Genomic DNA, 19008 nt, shown 5'->3' with positions numbered 1-19008 from the left:
ATTACCTCTAACTTAATAAATGATATTTACAATCTGAATCATAACCATGTCAACAAATGTTAAAGTCAGCCGCTGTTTATGATCATGTTTAATATGATGCCTTTAATAACCATACTTTAACATAGTCTTCCGTTATTGAAAACTGAACAAAACTGACAAACATTAACAAGACCTGTTTCAAAATATATTCAATCATTTTAGCGATTCATATTTCCTACTTAAATCTACAACATTTTTAAAAACATCAAATATTAGATCAAATGAGCGCAGAATCATCTTTGCGATCAGACACATTTCCACGAGCATCTCGAAAAGCGGATGTTTTAGGAAGAGCTGAGGAGAGTTTGTGCCATCAGTTCTTTAGAGGAGGATCAAATCAAAGGAGCCCCGTTGTCCCCCAAAGGATTAATTATCTATACAGTATATACATGCAAATATTTCTTAAATATACATGCATGTGTGTGTATTTATATATACATCACACACACATATATTATTTGAACACACACTTTTATTTTGGATCACGATTAATTTTAATTTTAAAATTAAAACCCCAGCACAGGTTTGCACTAAATGGGAAACCCATGTATGGCCATTTTACCCACATATTGCATAAAGTTAAATGGTCAGTTCATTCCGTTCATAATATATTTGAGAATCATTTGTAAACAAAATTTGGTTTAAAAGACCTGAAACCTGAAAATTGATCCCATTGTTTTTGCTTATAAATGTAATTTCATGTCATTTAATTTTTTAAACAAGAGTCCTAATGGTCCAGATCACTAGTAGTGCTTGAAGAGAGACTAGGTAACACTTGAGTAATTACTGATGCATTTTATGACTTTATTCAGAGTAAAGAAGGACAATCTTCAAGAACTATTGATCTGGACCATTATGTGTCATAGTTACCTATTAGTTCCCATTCAGTCGGTCACGTTCGACGTACGTCGGACGTACCGACGAATTGGGATCACTTCTGGGAGCCCCTATCAGCTTCGAGCTATCTAGAACCGGCCAATGAACAATTGGCGTGCGAGATTTGCATCTCGCGCACCGCCCCGCGCCGCGGGTATAAACAGGAAGCGAGAGCGAATGCACGCTGTCATTCACTTTGGAGCCAAACGGCACATGAAGGACTCACTCACAAGACTGAGTATTTTTCGCTGCTATCAGCAAGACTTTCTAAAGAAACCGGAGAACCAGAGGAGGATGCGTGTTGGAGGAACGGCACGTTTCAGCGGGATCCGCGCTGAACTCATCGAGCTGCCTCTGAGTGCAGAAAAACTGCTGTTATCACAGCAACGCTGTTGGTCTGGGTAGGGCGTTTTCCTGCTGAGTACAGGCACGGGCTGCACTAACAATCCCGTGCGCTGTCGCGTTTCCCCCTGAGTGCTTCAGCACAGAGCGTTTTCCTCACAAAAGAGCTTCACGGGTGACGTGCCGTCTTTTTCAAGATGTCTTACCACCCGTGCGTTTCTGGATGCGGTCGTTCCCTGTCCCCTGCTGACGGTCACAATCGCTGTCTCACGTGTTTGGGCACACAGCACGCTGAGGCGGCGTTTGTGGATAGTTCATGTTCCCACTGCGGGAACATGACTATCTCGGAGCTTAGATCGAGACTCTCCTACCTCCGGGCTGGGGGAGTCCCCTTACCCATCCCACGAACTAGGTCTACCCCTAACCCGGGTGGACCTGCTTCTTTGGATGGCCAGGGTGATCTGAGGATCACGTTTAGGGCAAACCCGCCGAGTGAAACTCTGCAGGCCAGAGGGAGGCAGTACAACTGACCCTTCATCCCCCGAGGACTGAAACTCCCCCTCCGATGCAGCGATAGACATCTGTTCATCTGATGGAGCTCCAAAAGTCACCACTGGTCTCCCGTGGGAGGGTCCAGCGGGTTCCCTTGGAGGCTCTACCGGCTGCGGAGCAGAGGGAATAGGGGCAGAGGGTAGGCCTGACCCAGAGCTCCTCCGGGAGCTCTGGACGGCGACGGACCTCGCCCTCCGGGCGACGAAAGTCACCGCCCGTGCCATCGGTCAGGCGATGTCCACGCTTGTGATCCAGGAGCGTCATCTCTGGTTGAACCTGGCTGACATGAGGGAGACCGATAAATATCGGTTCCTGGACTCCCCCATCTCGTCAGCTGGGTTATTCGGCGACGCGGTCGAGAGCTTCGCCCAACAGTTCTCGGCCGCCCAGAAGCAGACGGAGGCGATAAAGCACATCCTGCCCCGGCGGCCAGCTGCTGCCTCAACCCCGCCGCCGGCGGCAGCGCCTCCGACTACTCGTCGCCGAGGACGTCCACCCGCCTCCGCCCCCGCCAAGGCACCGCAGCAGCCTTCCACCAGCCGACGGCGTGGGGCCGGCCGTGGGAAGGATATCCAGCCCACTCAGGCCGCTGCCAAGCCAGGTGGCAAGCGTCGTCGCAAGCGACCCTGAGACGGGCCGCCCAGAGATGGAGGAAACTGCTCTGAGGGAGATGGCTGCAGCACCACTCCTTCCCCCGGAGGAGGGCCGGGGGAAAATCCTTTGTTTGTCTGTTCCGCCGCTGGCCCCAGTGCCAGCGGCACCCAAAACTTCAATAAAAGAGCAGTTTCCAATATCTCTGGGTGCCAAGAGAGCGTGCTTGGCGGTGGTCGACGCTCCCATGCCGCGCCACCCTCAAGTACCTCTCCCTTCGTGGGGGTCACTACATATGGAACCCAGCCTAACACAAGTTCCACCAATGCATACGAGTGTTAGACCTGGCGTCGAACGTTCCGCCACATCCGACTGCCGCGGGTTGCGGAGGACTCAACAGGGTTCGCCGTTCCGGGGAACTCGACTGGAGCAAATAAGCGCACGCATCCGTCTACCATAGGGGAGGGAGTGGCGCAGCAAGCCGACACTAGAACAGGCATTTCGGTGTTGCTGACTATGGGAAGTGAGCACACAGGAAGAAACCGGCTCTACACGGAGGCTATAGAATCTAGCGAACGTGTTAGGTGTCGCCCAGCTCTACAAATATCTGTCAGCGAGGCGCCACGAGCCAGCGCCCAGGAAGAAGCAACACCCCTAGTGGAGTGGGCTCTTAACCCGAGCGGGCAGGGCACGTCTTGGGACTGATAAGCCGAGACGATGGCATCCACTATCCAGTGGGGCATCCTCTGCTTGGAGACAGCCTTTCCCTTCTGCTGTCCTCCGTAACAGACGAAGAGCTGCTCTGAGGTCCCGAAGCTTTGCGTTCTGTCCACGTAAGTCCGGAGAGCACGGACGGGACAGAGAAAAGCTAGGGCTGGGTCTGCCTCCTCCGAAGGCAGCGCTTGCAGGCTCACCACTTGGTCCCGGAAGGGAGTAGTGGGAACCTTGGGCACATATCCAGGCCGGGGTCTCATGATCACATTAGAGTTACCGGGCCCGAATTCCAGGCACGATTCGTCGACCGAAAATGCCTGCAGGTCCCCTACCCTCTTGATTGAGGCCAACGCAGTCAGGAGTATTGTCTTTAACGACAGAACTTTCAACTCAGCTGACTGCAGAGGCTCAAAAGGTTCTCTCTGGAGTGCAGTTAGCACCAGAGTTAAGTCCCAAGAGGGTATGGAGGGAGGACGAGGCGGATTTAATCTCCTCGCTCCCCTAAGGAACCTGACGATCAGACCGTGCTGCCTCAGAGGAATGGGCCAGGGAGGTGCTGTCGCAAGGAGCACTAGTTCCGGGAACCAAGTCCGGTTGGGCCAATACGGAGCAACCAACAGGACCTGCTCCTCGTCCTCCCTGACTTTGCACAGTGTCTGCGCAAGAAGGCTCACTGGGGGAAGCGCATACTTGCGTTCTTCCCGGGGCCAGCTGTGGGCCAGGGCATCCGACCCGAGGGTCCCCTCGGTCAAGGAATAAAACCACTGACAGTGGGTCGTCTCTGGGGAGGCAAACAGGTCTACCTGTGCGGCCCCGAAACGACTCCAGATTAGCTGGCCCGCCTGGGGATGGAGTCGCCATTCTCCCTGAAGCACCTGCTGACGTGACAGCTCGTCGGCCGCACGATTGAGCAGGCCCGGAATGTGAACGGCACGAAGCGACCTCAGATGCTTCTGACTCCATAAGAGGAGATGGCGGGCGAGTTGCGACATGCGACGGGAGCGTAGACCACCCTGTTTGTTGATGTACGCTACGGCCGCAGTGTTGTCCGTCCGGACCAGAACGTGCTTGCCTCTGAGCGGCACTTTGAAGCGGCTGAGTGCAAGACGAACTGCTAACAACTCGAGGCAATTGATATGCCATTGCAGTTGAGGCCCCGTCCACAGACCCGAAACTGCAAGCCCGTTGTACGTGGCACCCCAACCCATGGATGAGGCATCCGTGGAGACAACGGAGTGCCTGGACACTTGTTCTAGGGGAACTCCCGCCCGGAGAAACAAAGGTCCGACCACGGGCCAAAGGTTTGGCGGCACCTCGGAGTCACTTGGACACGGAGGGAACCGCTGTGCCACGCCCATCTCGGGACTCGATCGTGTAGCCAGCGTTGAAGCGGTCTCATATGAAGCAATCCGAGCGGCGTTACTGCAGCTGCGGATGCCATATGCCCCTGGAGCCTCTGAAAATGTTTCAGTGGTACCGCTGTCCTGCCTTTGAACGAATTCAAGCAGTTCAACACTGACTGGACGCGCTCCTCTGTGAGGCGCGCTGTCATGGCGACCGAGTCTATCTCCATACCGAGAAAAGAGATCCTCTGTGTGGGACAGAGTTTGCTCTTCTCCCAGTTGACCCGAAGTCCCAACTGGCTGAGGTGACTGAGCACCTTGTCCCTGTGTTCGCACAACTGCGCTCGCGACTGGGCAAGAATCAGCCAGTCGTCGAGGTAGTTGAGGATGCGAACACCATGCTCTCTCATGGGAGCAATGGCCGCCTCCGCAACCTTCGTAAAGACGCGGGGCGACAGGGACAGGCCGAAGGGTTAGACGCGGTACTGATATGCCCGTCCCTCGAACACGAAGCGCAGAAAGGGCCGGTGTCGAGGGAGAATCGAGACATGAAAGTACGCGTCCTTCAGGTCGATCGCTGCAAACCAATCTCGGGGACGGATGCACCTGAAGATGCGCTTCTGCGTTAACATCGTGAACGGCAGCCTGTGAAGGGACCGGTTCAGGAATCGCAGGTCCAAGATCGGTCGTAACCCGCCGCCTTTCTTGGGTACAATGAAGTATGGGCTGTAGAACCCGGACCTCATATTGGCTTGAGGGACCGGCTCTATCGCGTCCTTCGCCAGTAGGACAGCGATCTCCGCCCTGAGCATGGGGGCGTTCGCCTCCTCTACAGTCGTGAAGTGAACGCCCCTGAACTTGGGGGGACGCCGGGCGAACTGAATCGCATAGCCGAGTCTGATGGTACGGAGGAGCCACCGAGACGGGCTGGGAAGCGCTAGCCAGGCTTCCAGACTCCGAGCAAGGGGGATCATCGGCACCACAGACGTACCCGCAGCGGGGCAGCGAGGCGGAACGCAGGGATCCGGCTCGGACGGCATGGGAGCGGCCCGAAGCGGGATCTGAGTGTGCTTGGCAACACTTACCTGCATCCGCGGAGGGGACGTGCGAGTGTGGGGAGGCCGCTTGTGTGCGTCCCGACAGCCGGCGTCCCCTACGGTGAGCCCGTGTCTTTCCCTCGGCAGAGTTTTCTCTGCCGTCCCAGGTACATGTTGTCTCCCTCCTAATTGGCCGGGGCAACCCCTGGGACTTCCGTATGTTTTGCTGCCCACGGCCAGCCCATACGTGAATTCTCCACATGTTAACTCCCTCTGGGCATGATGTGGCTTCCGCAGCTGCCTTCAGGCACGCTTTCCAAGCGTTATCCAATACAGTCAGCTGAATGGGTCTTGCGGAACAGCAGCTTTGACTCTCCCTGCGTGAACTTTCCCGCCCGCATCAGATCGGGGTCTGAGGGGCTCATCGCTGGGCGCTGGAAGTGGTAGTAACTATGGCGTTTTCCATAGGGATCCCAATTCGTCGGTACGTCCGACGTACGTCGAACGTGACCGACTGAATGGGAACATCTCGGTTACGTATGGTAACCCTCGTTCCCTGAAGGAGGGAACGGAGACGGACGTCCCGTCGCCACAGTTGCTGTACCATCACTGCAGGTTGAGCCACTACGTTTGGCTCCTCAGTGAAAAACAGCGTGCATTCGCTCTCGCTTCCTGTTTATACCCGCGGCGCGGGGCGGAGCGCGAGATGCAAATCTCGCACGCCAATTGTTCATTGGCCGGTTCTAGATAGCTCAAAGCTGATAGGGGCTCCCAGAAGTGATCCCAATTCGTCGGTACGTCCGGCGTACGTCTCCGTTCCCTCCTTCAGGGAACGAGGGTTACCATACGTAACCGAGACGTTCTTAGTGAAGCCAATCTCCTTCAGTAATTATTGATTACCTAATAAGAAACTATCTTAGTGCTAAATTCAATATTACTCACTGATTAGTTCAGCTTGTTACTATATTAGTTAATAGTTGTAGCTGAAGTCAAATCAAGTCAACTTTATTTATGCCGATTGTTTCAAGGTAGCTTCACAGTAATGTCATCAGCTTATTTCTATGATCATACAGTGACAATGCGGGCAGATCAGTAGTTTAGTTTATATAGTTAATTTAGTTTAATAATTAGATTTATTTGGATATTTAGTTGAAAATGAAGAGTCATGAGGATGACATATCGATTAAACAATTATTAAAAAGGAATATTTGAAAGATCGGAGTCGTCACGCTGGAGACGGGTTTATTGAGGATGCCGTGTCGATGAGGCAGTTTCAGGGGAGTCTAAAGTGTTAATGTTATACTACTCATTGTTCTTTTATTTATTTATTGCAACATAGGATGTATTTCCTCATTTAAATGTCTGTATTTAAATGAATATGTAAAATCCCTACTTTTGAAGTTAGTTAGCTCAGTTACCATTGCATTTTTATACATTTCCGTATAAAAAATCCATGAGGAGGACCTTATACTTTGGATCACGGTTAGTTTTTCCCAAGAACAGGTATAGATACACTGCACTGAATGGGAAAACCCATGTATGGTCATTTTACCCACATATTGCATAAAGTAAAATGGTCAGTTAATTCCGTTATATCGTTCATAATATAGTTGAGAATCATTTTTAAACAAAGTTTGGTTTAAAAAGACCTTAAACCTGAAAATGTATCCCATTGTTTTTGCTAAATTTCATGTCATTTTATTTTTTTAGTCCTAATGGTCCAGATCACTAGTAGTCATTGAAGAGAGACTAGGTAACACTTGAGTAATTAGTGATGCATTTTATAACTTTATTCAGAGTAAAGAAGGACAATCTTCAAGAAGTATTGATCTGGACCATTATGTGTCATGGTTACCTATTAGTTCTTAGTGAAGCCGATCCTCTTCAGTAATTATTGATTACCTAATAAGAAACTATCTTAGTCCTAAATTCAATATTACTCACTGAATAGTTCAGCTTGTTTCTATATTAGTTAATAGTAGTAGCGGAAGTGTTAATGTACAACCCCAAATCAGAAAAAGTTGGGACAGTATGAAAAATGCAAAAAAAAAAAAAGAAGTGATTTCTAAATTTACTTTGACTTGTATTTCATTGCAGACAATATGAACACAAAATATTTCATGTTTTGTCTGGTCAACTTCATGTCATTTGTGAATATGCATCCTTTCCTGTCATTCAGACCTGCAACACATTTCAAAAAAAGTTGGGACAGGAGCAATTTAGGGCTAGTAATGAGGTAAAATAGTTAAATAATGATGTGATGTCAACAGGTGATTGAAATTATGATTTGGTACAAAAGCAGCATCCAAGAAAGGTCTAATCATTTAGGAGCAAAGATGGGCCGAGGATCGCCAGTTTGCCAACAAATACGTGAGAAAATTATTGAAATGTTTAAAAACAATGTTCCTCTAAGAAAGATAGGAAGAGATTTGGATATTTCACATTCAACAGTGCATAACATAATTAAAAGATTCAAGGAATCTGGAGGAATTTCAGTGCGTAAAGGACAAGGGCGCAAGCCTAAGCTGAACAACCGTGATCTCCGATCCCTCAGGCGGCACTGCATCAAGAATCGTCATTCATCTAGAAGCGATATCACCACATGGGCTCAGGACTACTTTGGCAAACCTTTGTCAAGTACCACAATACGTAGTTACATCCACAAATGCCAGTTAAAACTGTACTGTGCCAAAAGGAAGCCCTATGTTAACAGTGTCCAGAAGCGCCGTCGACTTCTCTGGGCTCGGAGGCATCTGGGATGGACCATCACACAGTGGAAACGTGTACTGTGCTCAGATGAAGCAGTATTTCAGGTATTTTTTGGGAGGAATGGACGCCGTGTGCTCCGGACCAAAGAAGAAAAGGATCATCCAGACTGTTACCAGCAACAAGTCCAAAAGCCAGGGTCTGTCATGGTATGGGGTTGTGTCAGTGCCCTTGGCAAAGGTGACTTGCACTTCTGTGAAGGCTCCATTAATGCTGAAAAGTACATAGAGATTTTGGAGCATAATATGCTGCCTTCAAGAAAACATCTTTTCCAGGGACGTCCATGCATATTTCAACAAGACAATGCAAAACCACATTCTGCACACATTACAAAGTCCTGGCTGTGGAGGAAGAGGGTTCGGGTACTTGACTGGCCTGCCTCAGTCCCGAACTGTCTCCAATAGAGAATGTGTGGAAGACCCCGTACTGTTGCCCACCTTAAGACATGTTTGCAGGAAGAATGGGACAAAATTACACCTGAAACACTTCATCACTTGGTGTCTTCAGTCCCTAAACGTCTTTTAAGTGTTGTGAAAAGGAATGGCAACATTACAAAGTGGTAAATGCTTTACTGTCCCAACTTTTTTTTAAATGTGTTGCAGGTCTGAATGACAGGAAAGGATGCATATTTACAAATGACATGAAGTTGACCAGACAAAACATGAAATATTTTGTGTTGATATTGTCTGCAATGAAATACAAGTCAAAGTAAATTTAGAAATCACTTCTTTTTTTTTTTTTTTTTTGCGTTTTCCAAACTGTCCCAACTTTTTCTGATTTGGGGTTGTAGTACTACTCATTGTTCTTTTATTTGTTTATTGCAACATTCTAGGATGTATTTCATCATTGAATTGTCTTTATTTAAATCAATATGTTAAATCCCTACTTTTGAAGTTAGTTAGCTTGGTTACTATTGCATTATTTATACATTTCTGTTAAAAAAATCTTATCAGTGCTAAAGGGTTGACCCCATGTTGAGTCCAGTGATGACATTAAAACAGTCACTGGCCATCAGTGAGATTTGAGAACTTTAAATGATAGCAGATCAATTAGTATTAATTGACCCCCCTAAAGCCGAATGCATAACTCAAAAACAACATTCATTCATATTAATTCATCCAGATATCTGCACAGTGATGGGAGCGTGTGATCAGGCCCCAGCGATCGACCCAGTTCCACGAAATGTTGCGCAAGCTTTTAGACTTCAGATAAGCTGTTCAAGTGGAGGTCTGGGGAGATGGGCCATTATCTCCACAGCATCTGCCTTCCAAATAACTCATATGCGTCATTTCCAATCGCATTACGTCCAGACAGCATTTTTTCAAGGCATAGGATAGCAAGGGAGTATAAACAAAGAGAAGTCTTCAATAGAAAAGGAATAGAGCTTGAGTGATAGTTCAGACCTCTGATCGCTAAACGATATCAGCTGACGCTTTGTGGATGTGTTACTCCACCTACTCTATAGTATTATAGAAAACACACGTCGCACAGACATTTACACACACACCTTCGCTTCCTAGCATCTTCATAATCGAGTTCTGGAGTCTGTGTATTTATGTTATCATAGTATCTCCTGTAATATGTGCTAAGAAAGGTTTGTTTTTATGAAGGCTGGGGGATTTGAGGATGTCTGGCAGCTCGAGCACCTTGGAGCCTAAGCCTTTCGCCAAATCCAAAGATTGTCAATAAATGTCATTCTCAAAGTGGTCCTGACTGAAATGCAGCTCACGCAACACGTTCTCACTCCCAACTCGTCACAAAGGCCGCAATTCTGATTTGGTGACTATATCCGATTTTTTTGACGCTTGCATCATCTTTTAAAAGCGACCCGTGTCCGATATTTGCATTTACTCTGTACACTGGCGAAACCGCCCTAGACGTTCTGACCCGGAAAAGGACGTAAAACGGCGCAATATGCAATGGACGTAATGGATGCAGACAAAATTATTATTCAATTATTCAATCTTTAATTGAAGAAAAAAGAGGATTGTCATATGATCGCAGTTCGTGTCCACCTGAGTTGACGTCATTCGCCTCCTTCCCTTTTCAATGATGTACGACTCACATTTACTGGGGAATATCGGAGGATATCGGAATTAGGGGTGGGAAACTTAAGGCACTTAACGATTCGATCCGATTCTGGGAGTAACGATCCAATTCCCAAAACGATTCTTAACATACATTTTTGGTAACTAATTATCCTGCTGTGCAACTTTACATTTTACCCAAAATTGAAGCTAATATGTGTTTTGTTTTTAGTTAGAATTTCTGTTTGACAATATTGCCATATTAAAAATTATTATGAAGATTTATTTCAATACTTTTATTTTATTAACAAAGTTATATTCAAGATTAACAACCTCTAATGAAACATATTAGCCATACAATTGCAAAGAACAATCATTAAGAATAAACAGTTCTCAATTTACAACTAAGTGTGACAATTTTTAAGTTTCTTTAGAACATTTGAACAAAAAATTTATTTAAAGCAAAACAAAAGTTTACTTTGGTTAGAGCCACAAAAAAATCTTTCAAACACAGGCTAATGCAGAAGAAAAACAACTTTAGCGCTCGCTGAGAAGCCAAATTCAGTGCGTGCGCACACTGCAACATGCAAACATGCAACAGTCATGTTAGAGACATTTAACCAATCACTCGCCAAAAAGAAGCCTTTGTTCAGAATTTTCCATTCGTTTGAAATATTGTGCAGTAGCTCAGCAATATTCCATAAGTCATTCCAAAAGTTATTCCACGGATGTTGGTCGGTTTATGTCCCGGCCACCGCATCGGAGACACAGGAGTGTTATTAAAGCTACACTCTAAAAAAAAAAAGGTTCTATATTGCACCAAAAATGGTTCTTGGCTCGTAATCATAGGGGAACCTTTTTTAGTGCTATATAGCACCAATTTTGGTGCTTCAGTGGTTCTTCAGCGGTTCTTCAGAGGTTCTTCAGCGGTTCTTTAGAGGTTCTTCACCGGTTAAACACAGGATATAACAGCAGACGCGACTGCAGGGACATTTTATTCAGAATATTCCAAGTGTTCGAGGCCAAACGATTGATTTGTGTGAAGAAAATCCCCTAAAGCGACCAGCGTCTCCATCCGCTGAAGATCATCACACATTCAAACATTACCGCCTGAAGAAACGTTACGTCAGATTTCATACTGAAATGTAATTGGCTCTCGTGTGTCTCGTGACCGATTGCATCATGCTCAAGAGTCAGGTGTATCTTTTAAACCTATAATATTAAAACATTAAGATCAACTCTGCTCTTCACATGAAGATATCGTCTGACAGCAGAAGACTTGGAATGCAACACGAGTTCATACTTTTATTCTGTTTTTGGTCAGTTTCTGCGATAAATACCTGTGACTGTACTTGTGTTTGCCTGTTGTGTGTTTTATAGGGTTGAGAAGTGTGTAGGTTTAGGGTAGGAGTGGGGTAAGTTGCTCCAAAATATATAAGTAGCCTATAAATATTCATAAAATCATATCTGCTTTTAAAAATGCGAATGAAATGCATCTTGATCTGACGCATTGGGCAAACAACTGAAATCAATGGAGCACCTGCGCATTAAAAAGTGAGCTGAAGGGTCAATATGTGACGAGTTGGGAGTGAGAACGTGTTGGTTCATTGGGATTTCCTCATTTAAATGCAATTTTCATCAACTAGTCATAATACAAGATAATTGTCACTAAACTGGTCCCACTCGGCATATAAAACGGATTTAAAAATGAATATATTTCTCATGTTTTCTTTCTTTTTGAGATATCATACAGGTCGTCTTGTGACTCACTCTTAATTGCTGGGCCGATTGGTTGGACTGACTCACGCTTTAAATGGTGGAACTCAAAGTGTTCGGTCAAAGATCATTGGAAATTAATGCTATACAGTGACTAGAGCGTTGTCTCTCTCTCTCTCTCTTGAATGGATGTTATGGAAGGTGGATCGGTGTGTTACTGTGTGTGGAATGCAGCTGATTGTTTCCTCCCAGACCAGTGCAAGAGGTTTCGGAAAGCGAGAGTGAGAGAGAGAGGCACTGGCAGAGGGCAAGAGGTTGAGAACGTACCTTGGAAATTAGAGGCCATTTTCCACTTCCATACATGCCGGGATTTATGGTGACAACCGTTGCTATTTGGAGACCGAAGCGGACTTTCTTGAAAAATTAAAGGATAACAAACCACAGGGTTTTGTTTTAAGCAAATAAACATCCAAATTCCTACAACCACTGAAATGTGGCAAGATATTAAAAACACAAATACATTCAAAAGAGTGATAGAAATGACAGCATCTCTACAGCAGATGGGAATGTTTTTATTGTTTCATTTAATATGCATTCAAATTCCATTATTATACGTTGTGAATTAAGTGGAAGCCAAAGTAAATAACGGTTTATACTTCCGTTTTGTCGCGTTAAACCTCAACAAATTTCAATCAATCAAAACCCTGTGCGATCGGTTTAAGCCACATTTGAATGGTAAAATGCACTTAGCTACCCCAAAGCCTGGTTGGTCCACACAGATTTGGTTTTTGGTGTTTATACAGTAGAGTGTTGAGCTTCTGGTTTGGCAGGGGTTTGAGGTGAAGCTATGACTTAGGAATGAGGCTCTCTTTCCGTACTCTTGGTGTCTCATTTCAGCTTTTTTTGTCTTTTGCGAAGGATATTGGCGCTTCGTGGCATTCACACATACTCAGTAAACGTCCTCTCAAGTGACTGTCGCTAATAGAATTCACAGGTACTTAACCTCGACTGCTGTTCACCTAATCGCTCCTGTTACCTCCAAAGATTCTTGACGGGAACATTTTCGTTTTTAAAGGCTTTGCCATTAGAGTTTGATAAAAATAAAAAAAACACCACAGGCTTGATTTATGATCAATCTCCTCAGTCCAGATTTTGAAGAGCGTCGTTTAAGGGGTGTAGACAGAAGACCTGTGTTTTAGCTGAATATGGCCATCGCCTGCCGTTTATATTTATTATATTGGAGTCTCCCATCAATCTTTCAGTCTCATGCTCTGGAGCAGCTTATGAGGTGGGCATTCTCCGAATGGATAAACGGAATGGAATGCTCAATGTTTAAACCACTGAAGGAAGAAAGATTTCAAGCCAGTGTCAAGAGCGTTGCATAACAGCAATATTATAAAAACTATGTGGTATGAATATCACAATGGCTTTTAGCAGAAAATACTAACTTGCACATCACTTGTGGAAAAAGGAATGAGCTGTGCGTCCATGCCCAGACCTTGTTAATTCGATGGTACAAAAATAAAACAAATATGACAATAATGGCATCAAATCATTAAATGTGAGTTTTTACGAGTTGACTAATCGTCTGAAAGATTATGAACAAATTATAATAATGTATTTGAAAGAAAGTACTTAAAATGTTCTTATTCTGACAGATAGTGCTGACTTCTTTATTTCCAAACTTTTCATTTTAATACAATATAGTGCAATAACAGTGTCGACAGTAGACATACCTACACTCCTGCAGAGTTTAGCTCCAACCCTACTAAGCCACCAGAGTATAAAACTCATGACTTCCAGCATGCATTGCAGCATTAGGTATGTCACCATTGTTGATATTCATATGCTGGTTCTTCATATCTGCATCTAAACTTTTTTCCCCCTTGAATGTGTTTAAAAATCAAAAATCAGAATGTCTGATCTGTGACAAGAAAGTATTGTTGGTGAATATTATTTATTAACATTTTTAGTCAGTGATGAGTTCAATCAAACATTTTTCTTCATGATAATTTTTTTATGGATTCTTTTGATTTGAACAGATTATGTGTTTTGTTAACACTGTATCAAAAACCACAAACTCACATAAAAAGCCAAGAGTCAAACTGCCCAACTAAAGGAAACACTGATCTCAATAATGGCGACCAAACCTTTTCAATAAAACCTCAACATCTAAACATCTGCTAATTCTCAATAAGAGCTTCTATAGACGTCTCTCAGGGTTGGAGCCAAACTCTGCAGGACTGAACTTGCCCTGCTCTAAGTGAGGAAAACAATGCTATAATTGTACTAATTGTGTACCTTTAAAGGTACAGTTATACGTATCCCCAAGGAACAAAATTGAACCTCCAGTGTACCTTTTTTTCTGAGAGTGTACATCAACGATTTCAGTATATCATCTATCTTCTCCGAAAAGACCATAAACATTACAGATAACATATAAAGGGGTCTATTAATTTACATACATATATATCGTAAAACTAATTCTGTGAGACTGATATGCCAACACGTTCTCACTCCCAACTCGTCACATATTGACGCTTGGCTCGCCTTCGGCTTAACACACCTTTAGCGTCATTTTCCAACACGCAGGGTATAGGCCTACTCCATTGATTTCAGTTGTTTGCCCAATGCGTCAGATCAAGACACATTTAATTCTTTGCATTTGTAAAAGCAGACATGATTTTATGAATATTTATAGGCTACTTATATATTTTGGAGCAACTAACCCCGCTCCTACCCTAAACCTACACACTTCTCAACAATATAAAACACACAACAGGCAAATAAAAGTACAGTCACAGGTATTTATTGCAGAAACTGACCAAAAACAGTATAAAAGTATGAACTCATGTTGCATTCCAAGTCTTCTGAAGTCAGACGATATCTTCATGTGAAGAGCAGAGTTGATCTTAATGTGTTAATCGCTGAAATGATGATCCCGCCGCTCCGTGAACACACACACACACTCAGTCATATCTCATTCAAAAGATACACACGACTCTTTAGCATGACGTAACGTTTCTTCAGGCAGTAATGTTTGAATGTGTGATGATCTTCAGCGGATGGAGACGCTGGTCGCTTTAGGGGATTTTCTTCACACAAATCAATCGTTGGGCCTCGAACACTTGGAATATTCTGAATAAAATGTCCCTGCAGTCGCATCTGCTGTTATATCCTGTGTTTATATCATTTAACACACACATGGGTCGTTTAGGGATGGGGTGGGGTTACGTGTTCAAACGTGTCTAAATAGTGTAAATAAAATAAATGTAAATAAAATTATGCTGGTTGATTAAATTGAGATTCACACTCCAACATGTCATTACAGCAAAATCATAACCCAATATATGATCATCATGACGATAACATTCCCATGTCCAACACGTCTGTGTATGACGCCAAAGGTTTCTCACTGAAATCAATGGAGCACCGTCGAAAAATGATGCTAAAGGTGCGTTAAAAAGTGGCGCTGAAGGGTCCTGACCAAGCGTCAATATGTGATGGGAGTGAGAACGTGTTGGATTTGCTGCAAATCGTGTGATTTTAGCTCAATGTTTTGGCTGTAAGTCAAGGATGCCCTCTGTCGGTAGGGAATACTAAGATAGCCGCTCGAACACTTCCGGTGGCTTCATCGCAGTGTTAATTTCAATGACGAATAATTTTCGTCAACAACCTTTTTTCACTGAGGAAAACGCGACGATAACTAAATAAAAACTAGTGTTGGATGACAAAAACTATGACGAAAACTTACTGTCATTTTCGTCAACAAATAAAAACGAATGTTAGTGAGGGTGGATTAGGGCAGAGATGGGGTCAGAACTGATGTCCTGAGTAACAGATGAACACATTTGATCTGAACTGATCTAACCTCTGGAAAACACTGCTCACACACCCCCAATCCAGCTCCAGAGCGGCTCAATCAATAACACACATTTATGCCAGACTATTACTTATGAACTAATGCTGATGAATAATGACAATGTTTACTTTACGATGTTTATATAGTAATATGTTTTAGACGGTTGTAACTGCATATTTGATCTCCTCATCTGAACTTGAATGAGCAACTGCAACAGAGGCGCAGACATTTCAAAATAAGAGTCCTGGTGTATTTCCAGCTTGTTTATAATTTAAAAGTCACGCATTATATATTCGTTTTTGGTTACACAATAAACTATATTTCCTTTCATTCCCATTTAATTCACAGTCAGGAGGAAAGACCAGTATTTGACACATATTCAATAAAGTTATAATAGTTCACTAAAACCATAAAAAAAAATAATTACTTGAAATTAAATAAATGTTAACTGAAATTAAAAAAATAAATAAACAAACGTATTTGAAGCTTTAGCTTAACCGTATTTGAAGCTTTAGCTTAACCTGATATGGCCTACTGACTAAAACAGAAATACAAAGTTATAAAAACTATATAGATGTTTTAAAAAAAAAAGTGAATTGAACTCTTTCATGTATTTTTAATATAAAACAAAATGATGTCAAAATTAAATGGAGCTTAAATGCCTAATGTATTACAATTTAACTAAACTCATTAGATTTTAGGAGACTAAAACTACTGTAGATTTAGTCGAATAAAATCTTATGATAAAAAGATTTATCATAAGTGGTTTTTCTTCCACACCAGATAGGGGATTTCATCTTTATTTTTTATTTTCTTTAAATTCCTATTATAACTGTTATACTATATATATTTTTTTATTATTATTTTATTCACTTATGACTATTTTAACTTAATTTCTGTGTAAAGCACTTTGAATTGCCACTGTGTATGAAATTTGCCTTGCCTTGCCTTGATATTTAGTCGACTAAAACTAAAAACAATTCAGATGACTAAAATATGACTAAAACTAAATGGCATTTTAGTCAAAAGACTACGACTAAAACTAAATCAAAATTTGCTGTCAAAATGAACACTGGTTCACAGTTTACCACGCAATGAGCAATCCAGTCATGATATAGATCAGTGGTGTTTTGGTAACAATAATAATAATAATAGTTGCTTGAAAAGTGTTCCATATGCATTTAACCCAGAAAATCTGTATCTATATTAACTAGGGCTGTCAAAAGATTAATCACGATTAATCGCATCCAAAATAAATGTTTGTGTTTACATAATATATGTGTGTGTACTGTGTATAATTATTATTTATATATAAATACACACACATTCATGTATATATTTAAGAAATATTTGCATGTATATACTGTATATACATTTATATAATCTATAATATATATAAATATAAATGTTTTATATATAAAAAATAATATTTTTTTCTTAAATATATACATGCTTGTGTGTGTATTTATATATAAATAATAATTAACAGAGTACACAAACATATATTATGTAAACACAAACTTTTATTTTGGATGCGATTAATCACGATTAATCTTTTGACAGCCCTAAAAAAAAAATATATATATATATATACACACACGCACACACACACATTAGTGCTGTCAAATCGATTAAATACGACTATTTTTGGCTTTATTTTACTATTTGTCTTTTGTCAGTATAACCCCAATAACGACAGCAAATAAAATAGTAAAGGTCTTATTAATAATTAAAATAAAAAAAAGTTAAATGTTGAAGTGTGTGTGTGACTCACTCAAGCATGGTCAATTGCAATTGTCACAAATATAGAGGGATTATATCAACCCAATTAAAAGGTTATGCCATAAATATTAGCAAAAAAATGTTGAAAGATCATTATTTGATATGAAATATAGTTATGTTATTTATCGTTAATTAAAACATATATTTATAGTAGGGCTGTCAAAAGATTAATCGCGATTAATCGCATCCAAAATAAAAGTTTGTGTTTACATAATATATGTGTGTGTACTCTGTTAATTATTATTTATATATAAATACACACACAAGCATTAAGAATTTTTATTTTTATATATAAAACATTTATATTTATAGGTTATAGATTATATAAATGTATATGCATGCAAATATTTCTTAAATATATACATGCTTGTGTGTGTATTTATATATAAATAATAATTAACAGAGTACACACACATATATTATGTAAACACAAACTTTTATGTTGGTTGCGATTAATCGCGATTAATCTTTTGACAGCCCTACTTTTTAATGCGTAATTCTTTTTAGCATTTTTTTCAAATGCTAATATTAACATAAACTCTTTGTGTTTGCAGGAAGGCCGGACTGATCCTGTCTCAGCTGGAGGAGCTCAGTGGTTGGTGCAAGGGTCTCCTCCAGGAGCCAAAAATTGGCTTGCGCAGAGCATCCCTCAAGTATCTGTCTTGTCGTTATACAGATACCAAAGCGTTCGGGCTCAGCTGGGTGAATCTCGGCCAAGACTTACGCAAGGCCTGTGAAGATCAGATGCTCTCCGTGATGTACAACGATTACGGAGAACCCAAGGAACTTTAAACGATTTGGACTAAACACGGCCTCCTCGTCAGTTTTAACATTAGCTGGTCGTTTAATGATGGAAGTCCATCCAGATAGCGTCTTGACTTTGGGCTTGAACATGTACAGTGTACAGTCAAAGGAAAGTTGCATTCATTTAGAACTAGTGGTGTATTTTGTCAAACAGTGCATACACCAGCTTGTATAGGTAGGACTTTTTCACAAGAACTTAAACTTTATCTTCTTAATGTGCTGAATATGTCTGTCTCTGTAGCGCATATAGGTATGGAAAGAGCTATAGCAAATGTAAATGTTAATGCATTATTAAATCTATTACTAATGTGCTGAATGTAGTATTCAAACTAAGGTATGCAAGGTCGAGAAACTGTACAGAAGTTTTTTTTTTTTTAAGTATAAGCAGTATTATGAAAAGATTCATTTTAAAGTTGTGTACGAGAACATGTCTTGTTTATGTTTTATTTCCTATTCCAAATAAAATTGCCCAAATTCAATCAATGATTATTTCATTTTTCAACTGAAATTTGAACAACGGTAATGAGAGTGTTAGTATGTAGAAGTGTAGTGATATC

At 42.2% G+C, this 19008-nt stretch overlaps 1 protein-coding gene across 6 annotated transcripts in view; it reads left to right on the top strand.

Moving 5' to 3' along the window:
* Positions 1–18929, top strand: part of astn1 (astrotactin 1) — a 463883-nt gene extending 444954 nt beyond the window's left edge. For 3 of the 6 annotated variants that reach the window (XM_079819008.1, XM_079819011.1, XM_079819007.1), the window contains one exon: positions 18202–18929. In XM_079819008.1, the coding sequence (XP_079675134.1) occupies positions 18202–18439 (238 nt within the window). In that variant the 3' untranslated portion in view covers positions 18440–18929. The remainder of the gene's footprint in view (positions 1–18201) is intronic. The other 3 variants (XM_079819010.1, XM_079819012.1, XM_079819009.1) reach the window with 1 other exon arrangement.
* Positions 18930–19008: the final 79 nt, after the last annotated feature.

Source organism: Gobio gobio (assembly GCF_949357685.1).
Source record: "Gobio gobio genome assembly, chromosome: 6".
Classification (NCBI taxonomy): Eukaryota; Metazoa; Chordata; class Actinopteri; order Cypriniformes; family Gobionidae; genus Gobio; species Gobio gobio.
Note: the sequence above shows the minus strand (reverse complement) of the source record. Positions and strands in the feature narration are given on the sequence as shown.